The sequence below is a fragment of the Equus quagga genome, chromosome 1 (assembly GCF_021613505.1).
Source record: "Equus quagga isolate Etosha38 chromosome 1, UCLA_HA_Equagga_1.0, whole genome shotgun sequence".
NCBI lineage: Eukaryota > Metazoa > Chordata > Mammalia > Perissodactyla > Equidae > Equus > Equus quagga.
The window spans coordinates 100,634,608-100,661,962 of record NC_060267.1 but is presented as its reverse complement, the minus strand read 5'-3'; the positions used below and the strand labels follow the sequence as shown (position 1 = coordinate 100,661,962).

The 27,355-nt window shown below is 39.9% G+C and overlaps 1 protein-coding gene across 4 annotated transcripts in view; it reads right to left on the bottom strand.

The window, feature by feature from the left end:
• The window catches only part of CFAP92 (cilia and flagella associated protein 92 (putative)), a 114,709-nt gene that overhangs the window by 24,501 nt on the left and 62,853 nt on the right, over window positions 1–27,355 (bottom strand). For all 4 annotated transcript variants that reach the window (XM_046683178.1, XM_046683169.1, XM_046683187.1 and 1 more), the window contains 2 exons: window positions 18,705–18,899; window positions 16,413–16,707 (listed from right to left, as the gene is read on the bottom strand). In XM_046683178.1, the coding sequence (XP_046539134.1) occupies window positions 16,413–16,707; window positions 18,705–18,899 (490 nt within the window). The remainder of the gene's footprint in view (window positions 1–16,412; window positions 16,708–18,704; window positions 18,900–27,355) is intronic.

Below are 27,355 nucleotides of genomic sequence, written 5' to 3'. Positions count from 1 at the left end.
AATCAAAAACTTCACAAAAAAACCAAAAAGTCCAGGACCAGATGGCTTCTCTGGTGAATTCTACCAAACATTCAAAGAAGATTTAATACCTATCCTTGTCAAACTCTTCCAAAAAATTGAAGAGGATGGGACACTTCCTAACTCATTTTATGAGGCTAATATTACCCTGATACCAAAACCAGACAAGGGCAACACAAAAAAGGAAAAATTATAGGCCAACATTGCTGATGAACATAGATGCAAAAATCCTCAACAAAATATTAGCAAATTGAATGCAACAACACATTAAAAGGATCATGCACCACAATCAATTGGGATTTATTCCAGGGATGCAGGGATGGTTCAACATCTGCAAATCAATGTGATACACTACATAAACAAAATGAAGGATAAAACTCACACGATCATCTCAATAGATGCAGAGAAAGTATTTGGCAAGATCCAACATCCATTTATGATAAAAACTCTCAATAAAATGGGTATAGAGGGAAAGTACCTCAACATAAGAAAGGCCATATATGACAAACCCACAGCCAACATCATACTCAATGGTGAAAAACTGAAAGCTATTCCTCTGAGAACAGGAAGAAGAAAAGGATGCCCACTGTCACCAAACTCATTCAACACAGCACTGGAAGTTTTAGACAGAGCAATTAGGCAAGAAAAAGAAATAAAAGGGATCCAAATTGGAAAGGAAAAAGTAAAACTCTCGCTATTTGTTGGTGATGTGATTCTATATTTAGAAAACCCTAAAGAATCCACCAAAAAACTATTAGAAATAATTAATGAACACAGTAAAGTTGCAAGGTTCAAAATTAACATACAAAAATCAGTTGCATTTCTATACACTAATAACAAACTAGCAGAAAGAGAAATCAAGAATACAATCCCATTTACAATCACAACAAAAAGAATAAAATACCCAGGAATAAATTTAACCAAGCAAGTGAAAGCCATAAGACAATATTAAAAGAAATTCAAGAAGACATAAAGAAATGGAAAGACATTCCATGCTCATGAACAAATATAGTTAAAATTCCATATTACCTAAAGCAATCTACAGATTCAATGCAATTCAAGTCAGAATCCCAATGATATTCTTCATGGAAATAGAACAAAGAATCCTAAAATTTATGTGGAACAACAAAGACCCTGAATAGCCAAAACAATCCTGAGAAAAAAGAAGAAATTTGGTGGTATCACACTCCCTGACTTCAAAGTATACTACAAAGGTATAGTAATCAAAATAGCACGGTACTGGCAGAAAAACAGACACACAGATCAATGGAACAGAATTGAAAGCTCAGAAATAAACCCACACATCTATGGACTGCTGATTTTTGACAAAGGAGCCAAGAACATACAATGGAGAAAGGAAAGTCTCTTCAACAAATGCTGCTGGGAAAACTCGACAGCCATGTGCAAAAGAATGAAAGTAGATCATTATCTTACACCATACACAAAAATTAACTCCAAATAGATTAAAGACTGGAATATAAGGCTGAAACCATAAAACAGAAGAAAATATAGGCAGTACACTCTTTGACATCGGTCTTAGCAGTATGTTTTGAATACCATGTCTACTCAGGCAAGGGAAACAGAATAGAAAATAAACAAACAGGACTACATCAGACTAAAAAGCTTCTGTACAGCAAAGGAAACCATCAACAAAATGAAAAGACAACCCACCAACTGGGAGAGAATATTTGCAAATCATATAGCCAACAAGGGGTTAATTTCCAAAATATATAAAGAACTCATACAGCTCAATAACAAAAAAACAACGTGATCAAAAAAATTGGCAGAGGATGTGAACAGACATTTTTCCAAAGAAGATATACAGATGGTCAACAGGCATGGAAACGATGTTCATCATCACTAATTATTAGAGAAACGCAAATCAAAACTACAATGAGATACCACCTCACACTCATCACAGTGGCTATAATTAACAAGACAAGAAATAACAAGTGTTGGAGAGGATGTGGACAAAAGAGAACCCCCATACACTGCTGGTGGGAATGCAGACTGGTACAGCCACTATGGAAAACAGTATGGAGACTTCTCAAAAAATAAAAAATAGAAATACCCTATGATTCAGCTATCCCACTACTGGGTATTTATCTAAAGAGCATGAAATCAATAATTCAAAAATATGTATGCATTCACGGCCAGCCCCAGGCCTAGTGGTTAAGTTTGCTGTGCTCCACTTCAGTGGCCCAGGTTCAGTTCCTGGGCATGGAATTATGCCACCTGTCTGTTAGTGGCCATGCTGCTGTCATGGTAGCTCACATAGAAAAGAAGAGGATGATTTGCAACAGATGTTAGTTCAGGGCCAATCTTCCCTAGTAAAAAAAAAAAAATATATATATATATATATGCATTCCTGTGTTCATTGCAGCATTATTCACAATAGCCAAGATGTGGAAGCAGCTCAAGTGCCCAAGAGCAGATGAATGGATAAAGAGGATGTCGTATATATATATATAAAGGAATACTACTCAGCCATAAAAAAAGACAAAATTGTGTCATTTGCAACAACATGGATGGACCTTGAGAATATTATGCTATGCAAAATAAGTCAGAGAAAGACAAATACTGTATGATTTCACTCATATGAGGAGTATAAACAAACACATAGATAAGGAGAACAGACTGGTGGTTACCAGAGGGGAAGGGGGTGGTGGGAGGGCAGAAAGGGTAAAGGGGCACATGTGTATGGTGATGAATGAAAACTAGATTTGGTGGTGAGCATGATGCAGTCTGTACAGAAACAGTATATAATAATATACACCTTAAATTTACACAATGTTATAAGCCAATATGACCTCAATAAAATAATTTTTTTAAAGTAAAGCTACAGTATGAGGCTGGTGAGGATAGGCATTAAGTCAATGGAACATTACAAAGCCCAGAAATAAACTCTTGCATTTAGGGTCAATTGATTCTTGACAAAAGTGCCAAGGCAATTCAATGGGGGAATAGCTAGGGTTTTTGAGAAATAGTGCTAAAACAATTAGATAGCCATATGCAAAAAGATGAATTTAGATTCCTCCCTTACATCCTACACCAAAAAATTGGTCAAAATGGTTCATAGACCTTCTAGAAATCTCCTAGAAGAAGGCATAGGAGAAAATGTTTGTGACTTTGAGTTAGGTCTAGTTCTTAGCTATGACACCAAAAGCATGATCATAAACTAAAATTCATCAAAATTGAAAACTTCTACACTTTAAGAGTTTTTCCTTACACCGTTAAGAAAATTAAAAAGCAAGCAACAGATATGGAGAAAATATTTGCAAATCATACAGGCATACCTCAGAGATAATAGCGGGCTTGGTTCCAAGCCACGGCACTAAAGCGATTATCACAATAAAGCAAGTCACACAAATTTCTTGGTTTCCCAGAGAATATAAAAGTTATGTTTACACTATACTGCAGTCTGTGATAGCATTATGTCTAAAATAACAATATATATACCTTAATTAAAAAATGCTTTATTGCTGAAAAATGCTAACTATCACAGCCTTCAGCAAGTTGTAATCTTTCTCCTTGTCTCGATGTTGATGGCTGCTGACTGATCAGGGTGGTAGTCGCTGAAGGCTGGGGTGGCTGTGGCAATTTCTTAAAATAGAACAACAATGAAGTTTGGCGTTGACAGACTTGCTTGACCCAAAGTTATCACAAATCTTCAATCTGTGAATAATGCAGTATCTACTAAGTGCAATAAAATAAGGTATGCTTATATTTCTGATTAAGCAATTGTATCCAGAATGTATAAAGAACACTTACAACTCAATAGTTAGAAGACAAACAACCTGATTTTAAAGTAGGTAAAAGATATTCCACCAAAGAAGATATACAAATTGCTAATAAGTACATTAAAAGACATCTAGCATCACTAGTGATTATAAAATGCAACTTAAAACCACAGTGAGGCACCAATACACACATACTAGAATGGTTATAATCAAAAAGACTGACGATAATGAGTGTTTGTGAGGATACGGAGAAATGCAACCCTTGTGCATTGCTGGTGGTGGAGTAAAATGGTGCAACTGCATTGTAAAACTGTGTTAAACATAAACTTACCATATGAGCCAGCAATTCTATTTCTGGGTTTCTACCCAAGAGAAATAAGAACATATTTTCATTTGTATGCACATATTCATAGCAGCAATATTCATAATAGCCCCAAACCAGAAACAATACAAATTCCACCAAGTGATGAATGGATAAATAAAATGTGGTATATTCAATGGATGGAATACTATCCAGCAATTTTTTTTACAAAAGAAAGAAACTACTGATACATTCTGCAACATGGTTGAACCTCAGAAACATTATGCTCAGTGAAAGAAGCCAGACACAAAAGGTCACATAGGGTATGATTCCATTTATATGAAATGTCCAGAAAAGGCAAATCTGTAGAGAAAGAATGCAGATCGGTGGTTACCAGGGGCGGGAGTGGGAGCAGAGATTGAAAATGAGCATAAGGAAGCTTTTCGTGGGGATTGAAATGTTCCAGAACTGGATTGTGATGGTTGTACAACTCCACAAATTTACTACAAAGTGATTGATTTATACATACATACAATGGGTAAATTTTATGGTATATAAATTATATCTCAACAGTGTAAAAATAGAAAGTTAAATTATGGTTGGGTTTTAATTATTGATTATAGTATGGATAAGATATTTAAAGCAATTTTAAAGTAGCAATTCCTAAGACAATAGGAGCAGAATTTTTTAAAACTCTGGAACAATATTTACAAGTGATTTTAACAAAATATAGGAGATAAGGGGATATTAAATTGTACTAATATATAAAATTCTGTACAGCCATATTATTGTAAAAGGTTCAAGACCCCTTGTTAAATGGCATTAACAAAATGGTATCAATCCATAAAAGAATATGATGTTATTCATGTACTTATGTATGTACATGTGTGAACATATGTAAGTGCATTAAGAAGGTGGGAAAGAGAAGACTGCTAATACTCTCAACGTTGTTTGACTTTTTTATAGGCATATACTTAGGTCTTGTTTTGTAATTTATAAGAAAGTTAAGGCAAATGACCATAACAAACAGTACATACAACACTATACAGAATCTAGCCAAGGATGTATACAGAGGAAAATTCATACCCTTAAATACATGTATTACTAAACAAGAAAGAATAGAGAGGATGTCACTAAGATTGTGATATGGTCATTCCTGACTTTGCTTCCCCTTACAAGAAGAACAGCAACTATTCATGCACAAGACGCCACTGAGAGAAGCCTAGAACCCAGTGGTGAAGCTGAATCGCAGAGACCCTGAATTGCAGAGACCAGGACAGATTGCATTAGAAAGGTAAGAGGAGGGGCCGGCCCAGGCCGAGTGGGTAAGTTCACTCACTCCACTTTGGCAGCCCAGGGTTTCACCGGTTCAGATCCTGAATGTGGACCTGGCACCGCTCATCAGGCCATGCTGAGGCGGCGTCCCTCAGAGCAGAGCCACAAGGATCTGCAACTGGAATATACAACTATGTACTGGGGCGCTTTGAGGAGGAGGAGAAGAAGAAGGAGAAGAAGAAAAAGAAAAAGAAAGAAGAAGAAGAGAAGATTGGCAACGGATGTAAGCTCAGGTGCCAATCTTTAGGGAAAAAAAAAAAAGAAAGGTAAGAGGAATGGCTGCATGCTCACTGCACTGCCCCTCCCCCAGGCTGGTGCAGCACACAGCTGAGGGATCGCCCCTGAATCTATGGATCCTCCAGTGGGAAAAGAAAGCCCAGGGGTGACATCTAGCATTGTGGGTCACTTTGTGTGAGCCCCTACTCTGGTCTCACCGCACAGGGATCACAGGGGAATCTGAAGGGCTCAACCACTGGGAATCTGACTGTGATGGAGAAGGGGGAGGGGCTTCCAACAGCCAGTGCTCAGGTCTTGGCAGACGGAGCTCCTGCCCCCAGAGCCCAAGTAGTAATCCCAGACATCGCCTGTGCTCATCTGTGGAACCAAGTCAGTGGCACAGTCTGACTGGGGAACTTAGCAGGGTATAGGTCTGCCTGATTCAGGACCTCGAACTAGAAGTTCTGCCAGCTCTGGAGCCTGGTCTGCCCATGCCCAGGCAAAGGCGCTAAGTCATAGCCCTACCACCTGCAGAGCACAGCCCCCAGCCTCATCTGACAGGAAGGGCTGGCAAGAACACCCGGAAGCTGCATAACCCAGCAGTGCTCAAGGTGAGAGGCAGGTGGGCAGGCAGAGCTTAGCGCCCTCAGGGAAAAGCTAGTACAGGGGGTGGAGGGTTCTCCTGCTATGCCCAGGCAGGGGAGTTAATTCATAGCCTTACCCAATGCTTAGTGTAGCTCCTGGCGCCTCCTCACCAGAAAGCCTGTTAGGGAAAATTTGGGAGTTGTCTGAAGTAGGCCCTGCCAGTCCCACTCAGGCAGGAGAGCTGAGCCTGCAAAGCAACCTACGGCAAAGCAAAGCTCCTGGACCCATCTGACAGAAGGGCTGGCAAGAACACCTGGAAGCTGCTGCATAACCCAGCAACACTTGAGCTGAGAGGTGGGTGGGCAGAGCTGATCACCCCTGAGCAACACCAGTGGCCCTGCTTGACCGGGCACCTTGGGCATGGGTTGGCTTGAGTCAAGACCACAACGAACCTTACTGGACTTAGAGCTGCTTCTCCTACTGCACATGGGAAGGGAAACTAACTCACAGACCCACTCATTTCTGAATACAGCCTTCAGCCCATTCAACCAGGGAACATTACCAGAGCACACGGGAAGCTGTCTAGCCCATCCAACAGCCCTGTTTACAGTAGTACTTGAACAGAAAGCACAGCCCATGGCTTCCCTGTCTGCAGAGCAAAACTGATGGCCTCACCTGACCAAGATATTCACTACACACTCTTGCCTGATTCAGGTCCCCAAACAAAGAGCCATGGGTCCCGTCCTGCTGCCCCACCAGGCCAGGGAAGCTAATTCGTAGCTCCACCTACTGCTGAGTATAGTGCCCAGTCCTGACCATCTAGTAAGCCTGACCAGAGCCTGATCCAGGTAACTGCAGAGCCCACCCCGTAGCCTCACTTGGGCAGCAAACCAAGCCAGCAGCCCTATCCAGCTGTTCTTGGCCAGTGGCAAACCCCCTACCCTGACCTCAGAACTGAAAAATTGCCTTGCCCCAAAGTAGACCATAATAGCAGGCCCCGCCTGCCCAAGTACATTGCCAGCAGACACATCCAGAAACCCAAACTGACTAGCGAAGAACTGTCTATACCAAAGTGAACCTGTAAAGTCTGGAAGAGGAGACCACTTACTCAAACGCACAGAAACCAATGTAAGGAATCAAGGACCATGAAAAACTGGTAAATACGACACCACCAAAGAAACTAATGAAGCTCCAATAACGGACCCTAAAGAAATGGAGATCTATGAACTGTCAGATAAAGAATTCGGAATAATCCTATTAAAGAAGTTTAGTGAATTACAAAAACATAATGACAACTAAATTAGGAAAATAATGCTTGAACAAAATGAGAAGTTCAAAAAACACATAGAAACTATCAGAAAATCCAAACAAATAGAATAACTGAACTGAATAATTCAATAAAGAGCTTCAAAAACATATTCAACCATGTAGCAGAAAGAATCAGCAACCTGGAAGACAAGACGTTTGAAATTATGCAGCCAGAGGAGCAAAAAGAAAAAAGAATAAAAAAGACTGAAGAAAGCCTATGGGACTTATGGACACAATGAAAAGAAATATTATTTGCAATATGGGAATTCCAGAAGGAAAAGAGAAAGACAAAGGAACAGAAAGTATTCTTAAAGCAATAATGGCTGAAAACTTCCCAAACCTGAGGAGAAAAATAGACATCCAGATTCAAGAGGCTCAAAGGCACCCAAATAGGGCTGCACCAAGACATATTATACTTAAATTGTCAAATGTCAAAGGCAAAAAAAGAATTTTGAAAGCAGAGAAGAGAGGGAAGTTAAATACAAGGGAACCGCCATAAGACTGTAGGCAAATTTATCAACAGAAACTTTTCAAGCCAGGAGAGAATGGGATGACATATTCAAAATATTGAAAGAAAAAGACTGTAAACCAGGAATACGATTCTCAGCAAAGCTGTCCTTCAGAAGTGAAGGAGGGATGAAGACTTTCCTGAACAAACAAAAGCTGGGGAATTTATCACTACTAGACCTGCCTTACAAGAAATACTAAATGGAGTTCTTTGAGTGGAAATAAAAGGATGATAATTAACATCATAAAAACGTAAGAATGTAGCATAAAACTGGTAATGAGAAATATATAGTCAAAGTTAGATTCTGCAATATGGTAATGGTGGTGTGTAATTCACTTAAAATTCCACTTTAAAAGTTAAAAGCAAACATAATAAAAATAACCCTAGCTACAATAATCTGTTATTAGTTACACAATATGAAAAGTATGTAAATTGTAACTTCAAAAACCTGAAATGTGAGGAAGAGGAGAAGTAAAAGTGTAAAGCTTAGGAATTCCACTGAAGTTAAGTTGTTATTAGTTTAAAATATGCTGTTACAATTTTAAGATATTTTCTATAAGCCTCGTAGTAACTACAAGGGGGAAACCTGTAGTAATTACACAAAATAAAATGATAAAGAAGTAAAAGCTACTGATGGCAAAAGATATCAAAACACAAAAAAAGACAGCAGGATAAGAAACAAGGAACAATGGATCTGTGACAAAATCAGAAGACAGTTAACAAAATGGCAACAGTAAGTCCTTACTTACCAATAATTACTTTAAAGGTAGATAGATTGAATTTTCCAATCCAAAGACAGACAATGGCTGAATGGATTAAAAACAAGATCCAACTGTATGCTGCTGACAAGAGACTCACTTTAGCCTAAAAGACACACATAGACTGAGAGTGAAGGGAGGGAAAAAGGTATTTCAAGGGGGCTGGCCCTGTGGCCTAGTGGTTAAGTTCAGCACGCTTCACTTCAGCGGCCTGGGTTCAGTTCCTGGGTGTGGACCTACACCACCCATTGGTGGCCATGCTGTGGCAGCAACCCACGTACAAAATAGAGCAAGATTGGTACAGATGTTAGCTCAGGGCAAATCTTCCTCAGGAAAAAAAAAGAGGAAGATTGGCAACAGATTTTAGCCTAGGGTGAATCTTCCTCAGCAAAAAAAAAAGGGGGGGGGGATATTTCAAGCAAATGGTAACCAAAAAAAAGCAGGAGGAGCTATGCTTATATCAGACAAAATAGACTTTAAACTAGAAATAGAAATAAGAAGGGTATTACATATTGATAAGGGGACAAATCCAGCAAGAGGATATGACATTTGTAAATATTTATGTACCCAACATAAGAGCAGCTAAATACATAAAGCAAATATTAACAGACCTAAAGGAAGAAATAGACAGAAATACAATAATAGTAGGGGACTTTTATACCCCATTTACATCAATCATCCAGACAGAAAATCAAGAAGGAAACATCAGCCTGAAATGACACATTAGAGCAGATGGACTGAACAGATGTATACACAACATCCCATCCAAATATACCGGAATACACATTCTTCTGAAGTGCACATGGAACATTCTCCAGGATGGATCCTGTTAGGCCACAGAAAAGTCTTAATAAATTTAAGAAGATTGAAATCATATCAAGCAACTTTCCTGACCACAATGGTATGAAACTAGAAATCAATTACAGAAAAAAACTGAAAAATTCACAAATATGTGGAAATTAAACAACATGCTACTGAAGAACCAAAGGGTCAATAAAGATATCAAAAGAGAAATCAAAAATACCTTGAGGCATATGAAAATTGAAATACAATATACCAAAACTTATGGGATTCAGGAGAAGCAGTTCTAAGAGGAAAGTTTGTAGTCATAAATGCCTACCCTCAAGAAAAAACAAAAATCTCATATACGCAACCAAATGTACACCTCAAGGAACTTGAATAAGAAGAATAAATGAAGCCCAAAGTTAGCAGAAGAAAGGAAATAAAGAGCAGAGTGGAAATAAATAAAATAGAGACTAAAAAGATAATAGAAAAGATCAATAAAACTAACAGCTGGTTCTTTGAAAAGATAAACAAAATTGACAAACCTTTAGCTAGACTAACCAAGAAAAAAAGAGAGCTTGAATAAATAAAATCAGAATGAAACAGGAGACCTTACAAGTGAAACCACAGAAATACAAAGGATCATAAGAGAATACTATGAACAATTATACCCCAACAAATTGGACAGCCTAGAAGAAATGAATAAATTCCTAGAAACAAACCACCTGCCAAGACCGAATCACGAAAAAATTAAAAATCTGAATAGACTGACTACTAGTAAGGAGATTGGATCAGTAATCAAAAATTTCTGAACAAACAAAGCCAGGACAAGATGGCTTCACTCTTGAATTCTACCAAACATTTGAAAAAGGACTAATACCAATCCTTTTCAAACTCTTCCAAAAAATAGAAGAGGAGGAAATGCTGCCTAACTCATGTTATGAGACCAGCAGTACCCTGATACGAAAACCAGACAAGAACACTACAAGAAAAGTTACCAGCCAATATCCCTGATGAACATAGATGCAAAAATCGTCAACAAAATATTAGCAAACCGAATTCAACAATACATTAAAAGGATCATACACCATGATCCAGTGGGATTTATTCCAGGGATGCAGGGATGGTTCAACATCCGCAAATCAATCAGTGTGATACACTACATTAACAAAATGAAGTATGAAAATCATATGATCATCTCAATAGATGCAGAAAAGCATTTGACAAAATTCAACATCCATTTATGATAAAAACTCTCAACAAAATGTGTATAGAGGAAACGTACCTCAACATAATAAAGGCCATACATAAGAAGCCCACAACTAACATACTCAAGAAAAGATGAAAGCTTTTCCTCTAAGATCAGGAACAAGACAAAGATATCCACTCTCACCACTTTTATTCAACTATTGAAAGTACTAGCCAGAGCAATCAGGCAAGAAAAAGATATAAAGGCATACAAATTGGAAAGGAAGAAGTAAAACTGTCACCATTTGCAGATGACATGATGTTGTATATAGAAAACCCTCCCTAAAGACTCCACCAAAAAACTTTCAGAACTAATAAATGAATTCAGTAAAGCTGTTTTGCAAACAAAATCAATATACAGAAATCTGTTGTGTTTCTATACATTAATAATGAGCAATCAGAAAGAGAAATTAAGCAAACAATCCCATTTACAATTACATCAAAAACAATAAAATACCTAGGAGTAAATTTAACCAAGGAGTTGAAAGACCTGTATGCTGAAACTACGACATTGATAAAAGAAATTGAAGAAGATACAAATAAATGAAGAGACATTCTGTGCTCCTGGATTGGAAAAATTAAATATTGTTAAAATGTCTATAGTACCCAAAGCAATCTACTGATTCAATACAATTGCTATCAAAATTCCAATGGCATTTTTCACAAAAATAGAACAAGCAATCATAAAATTTGTATGAAATCACAAAAGACCCCGAATAGCCAAAGCAATCTTGAGAAAGAAGAACAAAGCTGGAGGCATTGTGCTCTCTGATTTCAAACTATATTACAAAGCTATTGTAATCAAAACAGTATGGTATTGGCATAAAAACAGACACATAGAACAATGGAACAGAATAGAGAGCTCAGAAATAAATTCATGCATATTTGGTCAATTAGTTTATGACAAAGGAACCAAGAATATACAGTGGGGAAAGGGCAGTCTCTTCAATAAATGGTGCTGGGTAAACGGGACAGGCACGCACAGAAGTATGAAACTGGACCACTATCTTATGACTGTAAATAAAAGCTAACTCAAAATGGATTAAGGACTTGAATTTAAGACCTGAAACCATAAAACTCTTAGAAGAAAACATAGGTGGTAGCCTCTTTGACCATCGATCTTGGCAATGATTTTTTTGGATCTGACACCAAAAGCAAAGGTAGCAAAAGCAAAAATAAATAAGTGGGACTACATTAAACTAAAAAGCTTCTGCACAGCAAAGGAAATCATCAACATAATGAAAAGGCAACCTACTGAGTGGGAGAAAATATTTGCAAATCATTTATCTGATAAGGGGTTAATATAAAAAATATATAAAGAACTCATATAACTCAATGGCAAAAATACAAACAATCCAATTAAAATATGGGCAAAGGATATGAGTAGACATTATTCCAAAGAAGACATACAGTGGCCAACAGGTACATGAAAATATGCTCACCATCACTAGTCATTAGGGAAATGCAAATCAAAACCACAATGAGATATCCCCTCACACCTGGTAGAATGGCTATTATCAAAAAGACAAGAAATAACAAGTGGTGGCAAATGTGAAGAAAAGGGAACATTTGTGTGCTGTTAGTGGGAATGTAAATCAGCACATCCACTACGGAAAACAGTAAGGAAGATTTGAAAAAAATTAAAAATAGAACTACCATATGATCCAGCAATTCCACTTCTGGGTATTTACCCAAAGAAAATGAAAACACTAATTCAAAAAGATATATGCATTCATGTGTTCATTGCAACATATTTACAATAGCTAAGTTATGGAAATAACCTACATGTCCATCAATGGATGAATGGATAAAGAAAAAATGGTTCATATATATACAATGGAATACTATTCAGCCATAAAAAAGAATGAAATCTTGCCGTTTGCAACAAGATGGATGGACCTTGAGGGCATTATGCTAAGTGAAATCAGTCAGACAGAGAAAGATAAATAGTGTATGATCTCACTTATATGTGGAATGTAAAAAACAAACACACAAACAAAAAAACCAAGTTCATTGGTGGTTTCCAGAGGTGGAGGATAGGGGGTAGGGGAACTGTGTAAGGGAGGAAAAAATAATAAATAAAAAGAAAAATGGTAAAAGGAGACAAAGAGGGTCATTGTATAACGATAAAGGGTCAAGACATCAAGAAGATAGAATAAGGGCCAGCCTGGTGGCCTAGTGGTTAAGTTTGGCATGTTCCACTTTGGAGGCCTGGGTTTGATTCCCAGGTGCAGACCTGTACCACTTGTCTGTTAGTGGCCACACTGTAGCAGTGGCTCACATAAAAAAGGAAAAAAAGAGGAATATTGGCAACAGACGTTTGCTCAGGGTGAATCTTCCTCAGCCAAAAAAAAGAAAAATCACAATTATAAATATTTATGCACCTGACATCAGAGCACCTAAATACATAAAGCAAAAACAGAGCTAAAAGGAGAAATAAACAGCAATACGATAATAGTTAGAGACATTAATACCCACTCTCAACAATGGATAAATCATCCAGACAGAAAATCAATAAAGAATGAGTAAATTTGAACAACGTTATAAACCAAATGGACCTAATAGACACATACAGAACATTCTGTCTGACAACAGCAGAATGCATATTCTTCAAGTGCACACGGAACATTTTCTAGGATAGACCATATGTTAGGCCACAGAACAAGTCTTAGCAAATTCAAAAAGACTGAAATCATAACAAGTACCTTTTCTGGCCACAATGCTATAAAACTACAAATCAATAACAGGAGGAAAACTGGAAAACTCATAAACATATGGAAATTAACACCCTCCTGAACAACCAATGGATCAAAGAAGAAATTAAAAGGGAAATTAAAAAGAATCTCTTGAGACAAATGAAAATGGAAACACAAGACACCAAAACTTATGGGACACAGCAAAAGCAGCTCTAAGAGGGACGTTCATAGCAATAAACACCTATATTAAGAAGTAAGAAAGATCCCAAATAAATAATTATGCCTAACTCTATGCCTTAAGGAACTAGAAAAAGAACAAACTGAGCCCAAAGTTAGTCAAGGAAGGAAAGAATAAAGATTAGAGCAGAAATAAATGAAATATAGAGAATAGGAAAACAATAGAAAAGATTAACCAAAGTAAGAGCTGGTTCTTTGAAAAGATATACAAAATTGACAAACTTTTAGCTAGACTAACCAAGGGAAAAAAAAGAGGACCCAAATCAAAAGATGTATAAATGAAAAGGAGACATTACAACTCATGTCGCAGAAATACAAAGGCTCATAAGAGGGTTTTATGAACAAAACTATAGACCAACAAACTGGACAACCTAGAAGAAATGGAAAATTCTTAGAAACATCAACAAAGTGAAAAGATAGCCTACAGAATGGGAAAAAAAATTGCAAACTGTTTATCTAACAAGGGGTTAATATCCAAAATATATAAAGAACTCACACAATTCAGTAGCAAAAAATCCCAAATGATCCAATTTTAAAATGGGCAGAAACCTGAATAGATATTTTTCCAAAGAAGATATATGAATGGCCAAGAGGTACACGTAAAGATGCTCAACATCACTAGTCATTAGGGAAATACAAATCAAACCCACAATGAGACATCACCTCATTCCTTTTAGAATGGCCATCATCAAAAAGATAAGAGTTAAATGCTGGCAAGGATGTGGAGAAAAGGAACCCCTTGTGCACCGTTGGTGAGAATGTAAATTGGTATAGCCACTATGGAAAACAGTACAGAGGATTCTTAAAAAATTAAAAATAGACATACCATATGATCCAGCAACTCCACTTCTGGGAATATATCCAAAAGAAACAAAACTACTAACTCAAAAAGATGTCTGTACCCCCAGGTTCACGGCAGCGTTATTCACAATAGCCAGGACATGGGAACAACCTACGTGTCCATCAATCAATGAGTGGATAAAGAAATGTGGTGTGTGCACATATATAACATGAACATGCACAATGGAACACAGGCTTACCTCATTTTATCGCACTTCTCTTTACTGTGCTTCACAGATACTGTGTTTTCTACAAGACTCTCCACCAGCAAAAAGATTATGACTCATTGAAGGCTCAGATGATGGTTAGCATTTTTTAGCAATAAAGCATTTTTTAATTAGGGTGTGTACGTTGTTATTTTAGACACAATGCTATTACACACTCAATAGACTACTATATAGTGTAAACATAACTTTTATATGCACTGGGAAACAAAAAAATCCATGCACCCACTGTATTGGGATATTTGCTTTATTGTGGGGACCTGGGACTGAACCCACAATATCTCCGAGGTATGCGTGTATGACTCAGCCATAAAAAAAGGGGGAAATTCTGCCATTTGTGACATCATGGATCAACCTTGAGGGCATTACGCTGAGTGAGACAAGTCAGACAGAGAAAGACAAATACTGTGTATATGTGGAATCTGAAAACAAACAAACAAACCCTAATCTCAGAAAAAGAGATCAGATTTATGGTTACCAGAGGCCAGGGGTGGAGGAATGGAGACTGGAGGAAGGTAGTCAAAAGGCACAAACTTCCAGTTATAAGATCAATAAGTCCTGGGGATGTGATGTATGAGGACCATAGTTAACACTGCTGTGTGATGTATAGAAAAGTTAAGAGAGTAAACCCTAAGAGTTTTTATAAGGAAAGTATTTTTTCCTTTTTCTTTTTCTTGTATCTATATGAGATGACGGATGCTAACTAAACTAATTGTGGTAATCGTTTCACAACATATGTAAGTCAAACCATTATGCTGTACACGTTAAACTTGTACAGTGATACATGCCAATTATATCTCAATAAAACTGGGAAAAAAATTTAAAGAATAAAAATAAATGAAATCACCAACTCAACAAGCTAGAAAGGAGAGAAATATGTTTTCAAATATCATAAAACATAAAAGCTGAAGTTAATGCATTAGAAAAACAGAAAAAGCAGATTTATAAATAAATCCAAGAACCTGTTCTTTTGAAAAAACTAAAAACTTGAATACTAATGGCAGCCTCCTCACTGGTTTTCATACAGTGTGTACACATAGAAAGCTTACAAACTTGTGAGACACTTTCTACTAGAGATTAGGGTTGAGGGAGGGGCTTCACCCAGACGGACCACGGGTGAACGACTGCCAGTCATGCCGTGGATGTCAGTGTTTTTAAGTCTTTTTGGGTGGTATGGGCTGAGGGGCTCCTTGGCCCAGGGCACATAGCACCCAGCCCTCTGTCACCTCACCAGCTCCGCAATCTCCTCTTCCCTTCCTTTCTACTCCCATTTTCTCATGCAGATTAGTTCATCGCCAGTGTTGCTTGGGCATCTCAATATCCATGCCCTTAGCAGCTTAAGCAAGATGTTACATATACACACACACACACGCAACAGTTCTTTCTCTAAGATGAACTCTGTGGCCAAGGTAAAGGTGATAAACCTAAGAGCGGTCTTTTTCACCTTTCAGGAAGGACGAGGTACACTGGGGCTGGGAGTGAGAGCAGATAATGGCCAGAGGCAGATTCCCGGCTCAGGAATTGGCCATCTGCCCTGTATCTCCTGGCAGGTGACTGGACAGCCCAGGTGGGGTGAAGGCCTGGGACCCCCGACCCCGGGAGAGAGATTGCCCACCTGGATCAGGCTGTGCTTCTGGCTTTTCTTCAGCATCATGGCATTCCGCCACTGCAGGTACTTCTCCTGGTGGGCATGGATCTCATCAGTGAAGGTGGAATTCCGACTTCGTAAGTCCTCGAGATTGGGGGCAGGATGAGGTGGCACAGCGAACAGTTTCCCATCTCTGAGATCTTCTTGTGAAAGGGGCAACCCAAACTCTTGGCTCAAGTCTTTGATCATGGCGGAGGAGGGCAGCAGGTCTCTTGTGATCACCTCCCTGAGCCTGGTGCTGTAAAAGCAGATCCAGTGGATCCTGGAACACAGAATGGCCGGCTGCTCAGCCCCACCTGCCTTGCAAGGTAGGTCAAACCACCCCCATTTTACAAGAGGAAATGGAAACCCCGAGAGGTTGATTAGCTGGTCCCAGGTCCTACATGAGGAGCTCTGATTCCAGTCCAATGAGCCTACAAAGGAGAATGCCTCCTTCCCTCTCTCCACCCAGCCCCTAGAATTAAAAGCTTCCCACTTTCTGCTCTGATCATTTCCCTGTAACTGTGGCCTTATTCCATGCCTCTCACCTACCCATGCCCCACCAAGGAGCAGCCCCAACAAGCTGGCTGTCAGCGGTGTTAATCTCAGAGCCTCCTGCCCCAGGAGGTGGGCACTAACACATAGCCTCTTATCTTAGCAAAGCTCAAGGGCCCCAGGACTCCTTCTCATTGCCGTCTCCTAAGGCCCAGCCAGCCGCGGGCACTTGAGTCACTCTGACGCTCTCGACAATACTATGGGAACCATTGTTTGCAGCTTGCTGTCTCAGCTGTTTCCAAGGTCCCGGTGAGGTGATGCCTGAGGTTGGTGCGCTCCGCCTCTCCCTAGCTGAGCTCCCTGCCCCACCACTTGGCCTTTGTGAGCTTCTGTTTCCTGACCTTCCAGAAAGGAATAAAGCCATGATGGATGTAGCTACCTAGGATGCAGTGAGCACTTCATAAATAGCAGTTTTCTTCCCTTTCCCTAAGAGAGGTCCCCAGCTACTTCCTGTCACTCACCAGGCAGGACAGGGTCCAGCCTCCTCGACTGACCACTGAGGATCTGGACACCCAAATGCTCCAGCGCCTCCCCAGCACGAGCCTCCTGCTGTGCCCTGTCCTGACCTGCAGCTTTGGGCACTGTTTGGGGGTTGCCCAATCTACACCTGCCCGGTTCTTTGGGCACAGCTGCCGCCGGAGGGTGGGACTAAAAGGAGAGGCTCTCAGCCCTGAGTTCTCCTTCCCGTGTCCCCAGCCTGCTCCCTCCCTCTCCTGCCTCCCCCTCTCCTCTACTAGTACATTCAACAAGGATGTGCTGGTGTGTGTGTGGGGGGGGGGGGGGGGGGACGCGGGGAGCAGCTCTTGGCCGCACCTGTTGCTGGCTCTACAAGTGTAGAGGTGGTCTGCACCTCCTGCCCCAGACCGGCAGTGAGTGAACTGTCCACCTGATGAATGTCTGCTCCTTCCTTCTCCAGGTCAGCCTTTCCTCACCTCCTCAAAGTACCAGTCACTGTCCTTCACTGCTGCACTGAGCGCGGCACCGACTGCCCACGGTCCCGGGGCACCCCACTGCGCTATTCTTTGTCAGCCTCCGCTTCTAAACTGGGTCTGCCTCTCTCGGCCCTCCTCCCAGAGCAGGCACAGGGCAGTGGCTGTTCCATACACACTGGAGGAGACCCTCGGGCAAGCATGAGCAGCGCTCCACCCAGCTTCCCAGGGTGGGTGACCAGCCTGGCAGGTCACCAGCGTTGGAGCAGAAGGAACAGCACAGGTGAAGGTGTGTAGGAAGAGAAAGATCCAGATCTTTGGAGAATGGCTTTCTGAGGAAGAGGGAGGGAGGGTGGAATAGGGGACTAGGTGGGAGGCACACAGAAAAGTAACATTTGGTTGGGAGAGAAAGCTGTTGTTGGCCTGGTGGATCTGGTGGTCCCAGTCCTCATTGTGTCCCCATGGCTCACTGGGAAAATGGGTTCTAACTGGTGCCTCACTCCTCAGCCTGTTCTGGGACATTCCCAAGAGGAGCAGACAGATTCATGTGACATGTGCTTGAGTAAAACTGTCCTTTCACCGGTATGTTTCTGCAACTGTCGTGGGAGAGCATGTGGAACAGTGGGAATGACACGGACTCGGGGCCCCTCGGCACCGGCCTTCACTCCTGACCCGGGCTCTTCGGGCATAAGGAATAATAAAAAGCGCACCTCAAAGGGCCACTGTGCCACCCCCCATGGCCGCCACGAGGGCAGGCAGCCCACTCCCCTCCCCGCAGCAGGCCCAGGGCCCACACCTGGTCAGGGCCTGGACGGCCGTCTGCGGCACGGTGTTGCGGATGTAGAGTGACGCCTGCTTCATGAGCAGCGACAGCGGCTTGAAGAGGTGCACGTGGTACAGGACGGTCTCCAGGTCTGCGTAGAGGCGGCGTCGGAACAGCAGCTGGGAGCTGTAGAGCACCTTGTACCTCCCATGCTCTGACTCGGTGATTCTGCAAGAGGAGGCCACAGGGCAGGGCCTTACCACTGCTCTGCCGGCTCGGGGACACTGTGTGGCTTTGCTCTGTCTGGCAGAGCATTTTGTTTTTTGCTTGTTTAAAAACACACAAACAAAAGGAATGTATTACTAATAAATGCCAAATGGTAGATAAACCTTTCAAAACAAGGGCCCTTGGAAGGAAGGTTGGCAGTGAAAACACTGCAACCAGCCTCGTCCTGCTTGTGTCCCGCTGCCCCCTCCCCAGCCCCTGCCCTGCACTCACACTTCACATGCTGGCAGCACCAGCCAGGCGGAGTCTCTAAACACAGCCTGCTGTGTGCCCCCACCCCCAGACATGTGTGGCTCACACTGTTCCCACACCTCATTGAACCGGGTGACGTCTACACATAGCCCACACATCCTGCTGGCGGGTCTGCGTGTTTGGTCACAGGCTCTCCTCTTTTGTGAAGTACCTGTTCAATTCTTTTGCCCATCCTTCCACTGGGATGTTTTTATTGTTTTCTTATTGATTCACAGGCATTTTTATATATTCAGGATACTAGCGCCACATGTTGCAAATAATTTTTTCTCAGTTTGTGGCTTGTCTTTCACAATTTTTATGGTGTCTTTGGATGAACAGAAGTTAATAATTTTAAGGTAGCCAAATCTATCATCCTTCTCCTTTATTCTTTGTCCTTCCATCTTGTTCAAGAAATCTTTCTTTATTCTGAAGTCATGACTATGTTCTCCTGTATTATCATCTATAACCTTTATAATTTTGCTTTTCAAAAATAGATTTTTCTGGTGAAGTCTGAGTAAAACCAGATAATTGTGGTCTAGTTAATTGTACCATCAACAATTCACTTTAGTTATCTCAGATGTCACCATTGGGGGAAACTGGGTATTGGGTACATAGAAACCTCTCTATATTATTTTTGCAATTTATCGTGAGTCTGTAATTATTTCAAATAGGTTTTTAATCTACCTGGAATTGATTTCTGTGAATTATGTGAGCCAGGAAATTAGGAAACTCTCAGCAAATTAGAAATAGAGTGGAACTTCCTCAAATTGATACTGGACATCTACAGAAATACCTACATTTAACATCATATGTAATGGGGAAAGACTAAGAATGTCTTCCACCAAAGATCAGAAACAAGGCAAGGATGTCACTACTCATATACAAAATAGTTCTACAAGTCCTAGCCAGCACATTAAGAAAATAAAGACATACAGATTGGAAAGGAAGAAATTAAACTCTATTTGCAGATGACATGATGGTCTATGTAGAAAATCCCAAGGAATTTACCAAAAACAAATGAACAAACCAAAAAACCTCCTAAAACCTATAAGTGATCTTAGCAAGGCTGCAGGACCAACATAGAAAAATCAATTGTATTTCTATATACAAGCAATGAACACTTGGAAACTGAAATTAAAAATACAGTACCATTTAAAATCACTCAAAAAATAAAATACTTTGATATAAATCTACCAAAACATGTGCAGGACTTGTATGCTGAAAACTACAGAACATGGCTGAAAGAAATCAAAGATCTACACCATATTCATGGATTGGAAGACTTTAACGTAGCCATATCCGTTCTCTCTAAAATGATACATAAGGTTGCACAATTCCTGTCTACATCCTAGCAAGACGTTTTGTAGATATAGACAGCTTATTGTAAAATTTAAATGAAAAGGCAAAGGAACTAGTCTAGCTAAGACAATTTTGAAAAAGAAGAATAATGTGGAAGGAATGACTCTTCCTGACTCTGATTATATAGCTACAGTAATCAAGACTGTATGTTACTGGTGAAGGGGTAGACACATAGATCAGTGGAACAGAACAGAGAACCCAGAAATAGATCCATACAATTCTAATCAACTGATTTTTGATAAAGATGCAAAAGCAATTCCATAAAGAAAAATAGTGTTTTCAACAAATAGTGCTACAGCAATTGGAATGAAGGTTAAAAGACAAACGTAGTAAAAATAACAAAAACTACAATAACTAGTCAAGGGATCCACAAGATAAAAAGATGTAAAATGCGACATCAAAAATATAAAACGTGGAGGGAGGAGAGGAAAAATGCAGAGCTTTAGAAGGTATTCAAACTCAAGTTGTTATCAATTTAAAATACATTGTTATAAATAGAACTTGTTATATGTAAACCTCAAGATACCCTATATATATATATATATATAACCCTATATCTGATACATATATATCAAAAACCTATAGTAGACACACAAAAAAATAATGAGAATGGAATGTAAGCATACCACTAAAGAAAGACATCAAGCCACAAAGGAAGAGAGTAAGGGAAGAAGAAAGGATCAGAGGAACTACAAAACAGCCAGAAAACAATTAATTAACAAAATGGCAATAAGTACATACCTATTGACAATTACTTTAAATGTAAATGGACTAAATACTCCAATCAAAAGACATAGAGTGGCTGAATGGATTAAAAAAACAAGACCCATCTATATGCTGCCTACAAGAGACTCACTTCAGACATAAGGACACATACAAACCGAAAGTGAATGGATGGAAAAAGCTATTCCATGCAAATGGAAAGCAAAAGAAAGCTGAGGTAGCTATGCTTATATCAGACAAAACAGACTTTAAAACAAAGACTGTAATAGACAAATAAGGGCATTGCATAACGATAAAGGGGTCAATCCAACAAAAGGATATAACATTTGTAAATATTTATGCACTCAACATAGGAGAGCAGATTCAATGGGAGAGACAATGAGAGGTCTCTGTTTGCTCATGCAGCAAAAACAGGACAGTGGATACAGCAAGGGCACGCTGTCCTTCTGTTCCCCAGCTGTCAAGGCAATGATTTGCCCAGGCATAAAGGCCATTACTGAAACCTCCACAGATGAAGAGGTAATCAGGGGGTGCACACAAGGCTCCCACATCAGTGACATCATCTGTAGACTCGTTCATCAGCATAGAGGTGTTAGCTTTGTGTAACCAAGGCTCAGATACTATTTTGTTACATGCTGAGAGGTTGCCTGGGTATATCAAGAAATTTACAGATGGCCTGGGTTACACTGGTGGCTGCACAGAATTTTTCATACAAATATTCAGAAGATCTTGTTTTCTCCTCCCAAGGCTAGGTTAAATTAAAGCAATAAATGAGTTTAGGTGGGCTTACCACCCTGAGTCAGTAAAATGGGCCAGCAGAGCAATTTATACAATCAACAGCATCTGGAATCACAGTGAAATTACTTACAGGGAGAACTAAGGGTCATTACTGTCTTAAGACACACTGAGGTTTCTGACGGCAAATCCAGCAATCAGAGAGGTTCCCCCTTTTGGAAGGGATTGGGAAACGTCAGCAAGGGCATTGTCCTTCCACAGAAGAGAGGGAGAAAATAAAGAAACAACAGTGGAAAAGGGTATTTAGGCCTGGTCCACTCGTCCTGGGAAAGCTGTCTGCCTCAGACGTCGGCTGCTTCTCTTCCTGGTCAGTTTGATTTGAGGTCCCCAGTGTTTGTTCAGGACCAGATGTCAGCTGAGCCTTCTTCAGCTGTGAGATGTGCACCCAAGGCTCGAGTCCCTGAAGTTTGGCTGCCATCTGGGTAGAGAGGAGGGCCTGGTGTAGTCCCTCCTAAGGAAATTTCAAGGGCAGTAAAAGTGGAAATGTCAGTTTGGAGTATCACAGCCAGACATTTAAGGAGACTAGAAGAATTTAGGGTCCAGCCCAGCTTACAGGTATAACAACACCTTAAAGACAATAGGGCTAGAATCTAATACCTACAAAGGTGTGAGCATAATTTCTCTCTCCACAATAACCTCCAGTCTAAAAAATAAAGATAATCATAGTAAAACTAATTTGTTTGTATTTGGCTTGGCCTGATTATTTATATAAATGTAGCAAGACTAGTGATTGATCATATAAGCTTTTTCAAGATTGCTTTGCTGGAACTTGTAAGCAAGGTACTAGGCTGATTTTTCAAAGCAGTCCCTAAAAGCTGTCTGGTCATTTTTTAGTCTATGCACATCTTTCTTGAATATGACATTTTAGATAAAAGCTTATCTAGAATAATCTAGCCAGTATTTCCAACTGCGTCCCATTACAAGGAGAACAGACCTTCACTGAAGGCATGCAAATACATACACTGTCATGAAAAGAATACTTATGAGTTACCAAATCCTGAGGGGATCAGGCAGAGAGAAAAAGATAAATGTTTCAACCCTTCTTGCAAAGATACACTTTACCAAATTGCTGTAAGTCATAGAGAGCTTAAAGGAGAGGAGAAAAACGGGTCCTTGACATTTGGAAAACAAAACATTAGAGCAATCAGTCCTCCGCTTAAGTTCCAGAAATTCCCACCCAGCTCAGTGTTATGATCTTAAAGTTACCAAAACCTATATTCCAGAGTACTTGTCAGAGTCACTTTAATGAATCTTTTTGAAAATGAAACGTGTAAAAGCATCACAGTAAAACAACAGCTGTCTGTAACTGACAAAAGACTGTTTTTAGAAAAGGCGACGGGTAAATACAATTGACAAGAAAATTTGGGTATTTTTGCAACATATATTTTAATAGTAATTAGAATTACAGGTAATAACATTATATTAGGCTATATCATATTTTTAAAAATTTTATACAATTTCTAAAACACTTGCTAGTAACACTCACCCATACAATATAACCTAAAAGGTTTATTATTGCTTATTCGATCATGCTGCTCATGTAATTTCACATACCAAATAAGACTAATTAGTGTAATATTTCTCTTTTTATAAGAAGAGCTAATAAATCTTTTGAGATGTCCCAGGTCCTCTCTGGAAAATCCCAAAGTTACATCCAGGTTGAAAAAACATCATTTAGGATTTGAATATTTGGGGAAGTTTGTCAAAAATATTAAGAGATTTGGACAGTTGACCAAATATCACAGATCATTACGAAATAATCCTTAAGCATCTATTTGACTAAAGTAACAATAACAGGTTTCAAAGGCAAATAGAAAATGTTACACAGTTGTAAGCAAAACTTAACTCCTTCAATACTAAGAAGTCTCGGTTTTCCTAAGTAATGAAAGATCTGATAAAGAAAAAGAAAACGCAGGAAATTATTTTGATAAAATATAAAATCTCTGTTTTCTAGGCATATCGCTTAAAGGCAAAGAAGATTTTACCATTTGTTTCATCAGCAGCCCAAAAACCCAAGAAAACTTTGTCCTTTTAACACAAAAGAAAGCCATATTTTAAGTTTGCATTGGCTTATTTTGATATTAAAATTTACTCATTCCAATCTTAGCCAGTCCTGACTGCTCATAAAATTCTTTTCCTGAGATTCCTTTCCCCAACCTTCTACAACTTGCTTTTTACACTTAGATTTGTCCTATTTTTCTTCTTTCCCATTCTGGATTAAGCAGTCTCTCTTTAGGACAAAATTCCTTTCTTTTCCTCAACAGAATACATTTCCATCCCTCGTTCCTTCTTTTACTGAAACACACATTCTGCTTTCCTTGCATTCAGAGGTGCTTCCCTTTTTGTTTCTAGTAGCTTTTCTTGCATAGATTAGAATTCTTAACCCTTGGAATCCCCAAATCCTAGTGAAAACTAAGTAAACAACTGTGGACTGGCAGATTTATAAATACATTTCATAATTTCTAGGAGTATATGCCCTTTTGAATAGCGTGATCTTTCAGTGTGGCACAAGACATGGTTACCAACAGACCCAAATTTATCTTTAGTTTCTTAGCAATAGGAAGCCAAAAGTAGATAAATCTATGTTCAGTAATTAATGTTTTGGTATTTTGTCTTGTTTGAAAGGTGATTTAGATATTCAACGACTATCTATTATGTAGTTTAACTTGGCATAAACTTTGATCTTATTTACATTTATTTTAATTACTTGCTTTTAACAATCATGCTTGGATTAAATTAAATAATCCAACCATCATCTTAAGTTAAATCTTGTTACTTTTTTTTATAGGAATATTATTCTTGTTTTTTTTTTAGATTGGCAGCTGAGCTAACAACTGTTGCCAATCGTCTTCTTTTTTTTATTCTGCTTTTTCTCCCCAAATCCCCCCAGTACATAGTTTCATATTTTAGTCGTGGGTCTTTCTAGTTGTGGCATGTGGGACGCCGCCTCAGCGTGGCCTGATGAGCAGTGCTGTGTCCACGCCCAGGATCCGAACTGGCGAAACCCTAGGCTGCTGAAGCAGAGCGCTCGAACTTAACCACTCGGCCACGGGGCGGCCCCTTACGTTACTTTCTTACCAACAAATTTTATAACAGGGACAGCATGCGCCTACTTGACCAGTAAACTCAGGCAGAGAAAAAAGCTGCACATTTGCCTTATGTCCAACACTAAAAACTCTGAAGACATACCGGTTTTTTATTTACACCAACAACCTTCAACTAGCTTTCATTTACTAAAGATTAATCCTAGATCACGTAAACTTGAAAAGCATTTGAGTTAGTTTCTATTGTATTTCTCAGATTTAAGAAAACAACTTATAAGCACTTAATTTCAAGTCAATTAAATAGAGCTTTTTTACACATTTGTTTTGGCAACACCATACAGAGGTAGAAAAATATCACATCTCCATAACATACACACATAAACATACACACATAGACGTCCGTAACATATAGACAGGCACAGACACGGTCTCATAGCTTTCATTTAAAAAGTTTAGCCATGTCTCAGGTATGAAACTCAAAAGAATGGTTGGATCCAAATTGTATTTCTGGTAGATGGACTTAGTTAAGGTTAGCTGTTCAGCTGGTCAAAAGTCTTTTACTAAAGATTTTTATTTGCATGCTGTAAGGATCCTGGTAGAGCTGTTTTTTGGAGTCATTTTGTCTTTTATTGAAAGTTTAGGGTAATTGCTATTTAAATGTTTCCTTCTGGTTGTTGATTTGTTCCAGTTAACTTAGAATTAGTAATTAGGGGTTTAGCATTTGAATCTTCAGAGTGTCTGATTTCAGAGGGGCCGGTTTTCCCAGAGGGGAAGATAGGAGGATGGTCCGGGGGCGGAGCCTGAGCGCAGGAAGGCTGCCGGGGGTGGAGCCAGAGACAGACGGGTCTGGGAAGACAAGAGGGTGCCTGAGACAAAGAAGAAGGGGGAGGGGAACACGAGGCTTCAGAAGCCAGTTTGTTTTTTCTTTGTCTTCCAGTTGTTTTGGCTAATTTAGACAAGGTGTCTTGTAGTGGCATGATTTTAGAGCTTTGTGTGCATCCAGAAGCCTCCAGGTACCAAGGAAAGTAGATATACCATTCATTCTGCTTAATGTTAGAGCTTCAGTCTTCCAATTTGGTTTTAAGAAAAGCTAGTCTGGGGAGATCAAAAGTTCTCCATAATGGCGATTGCAATTCTGGACTTCCTGTGGTTTGTTTGGCCCATTTAGTTAAAAATGCACGTGTTTTGGTGGGGGTTTTTGGTGAGGAAGATTGTCACTGAGCTAGCATCTGTACCAGTCTTCCTCTGTTTTGTACGTGGGATGCTGCCACAGCATGGCTTGATGAGTGGTGTGCAGGTCCACACCCCAGATACAAACCCACGAACCCTGGGCTGCTGAAGCAGAGTGTGTGAACTGAACTACTGTGCCACCGGTCTGGCCCCAGCCCATAGTTCTTAAACATAAACGCAGCCAGGGTCCCTGAAAGAGGGTTTCCCTCAGAACACTTAGATGACTAGGATCCAATTTCTGAAATTTCCTCTGAAAATCCAAGAAAGTTGCTAGAGTGCTAACCTTGATCTAAAAACCACATCTAAAATCTAAAAACCAAATTTAGATTTTAGGAATCTAAAAACCAAAGAAAGTTGCTGGATTCCCAGCCCAGACTCCAAAAGGAATCTAAAAACTAAACCAAAACTCTTGGATTTTCAGCAAGCCTGAACCCCAGGAGGAACTGTGTTACCTTCAGAAAATGACTGAGCACTCACCAAGGATGATGCCTTAAACCCAAGGACAGAGCCTTGAACAGGAGGACAAAGTCCCTCCCCTGAGAGGACAAACCCTTTCTTGATCCTGGATAAAGTCTGAGAGCTCAGAACACAAAGCGAGGGGAGCTCAAAATCCAAGAGGAGACTCACCAAGCTGAAAGCAGGCAGCAGCTCACACAAGTGATGAGAACGAAGGGCTCGGTGCGGGCGCCTCACTTGACTCTGGGGGCCCCATCTCTCGGGGGTCACCTTCTTTGGATCCCACTTTTCTGACACCATATATGTCAACTTAGAAAGAAAATTTTCCTGTCATTTTACCCTCAAAATGAGTTTATTGGGGAATAGCCATAGGAATTGCAATCCGGGATGTACATGCTATGGGGAACCATAGGCAAGTCTGGAAAACAAAGCCAGGGAACTGCTTTTATAGAGAAAAAGGGGGAGGGGCAGGGTTTTTCTAATTGAAAGTCCATTGGAAGAAGGTAACAGTTCAGGGCAGCAACGGCTTATCATTGGCCGAGCTGCAACATTTCTCATTGG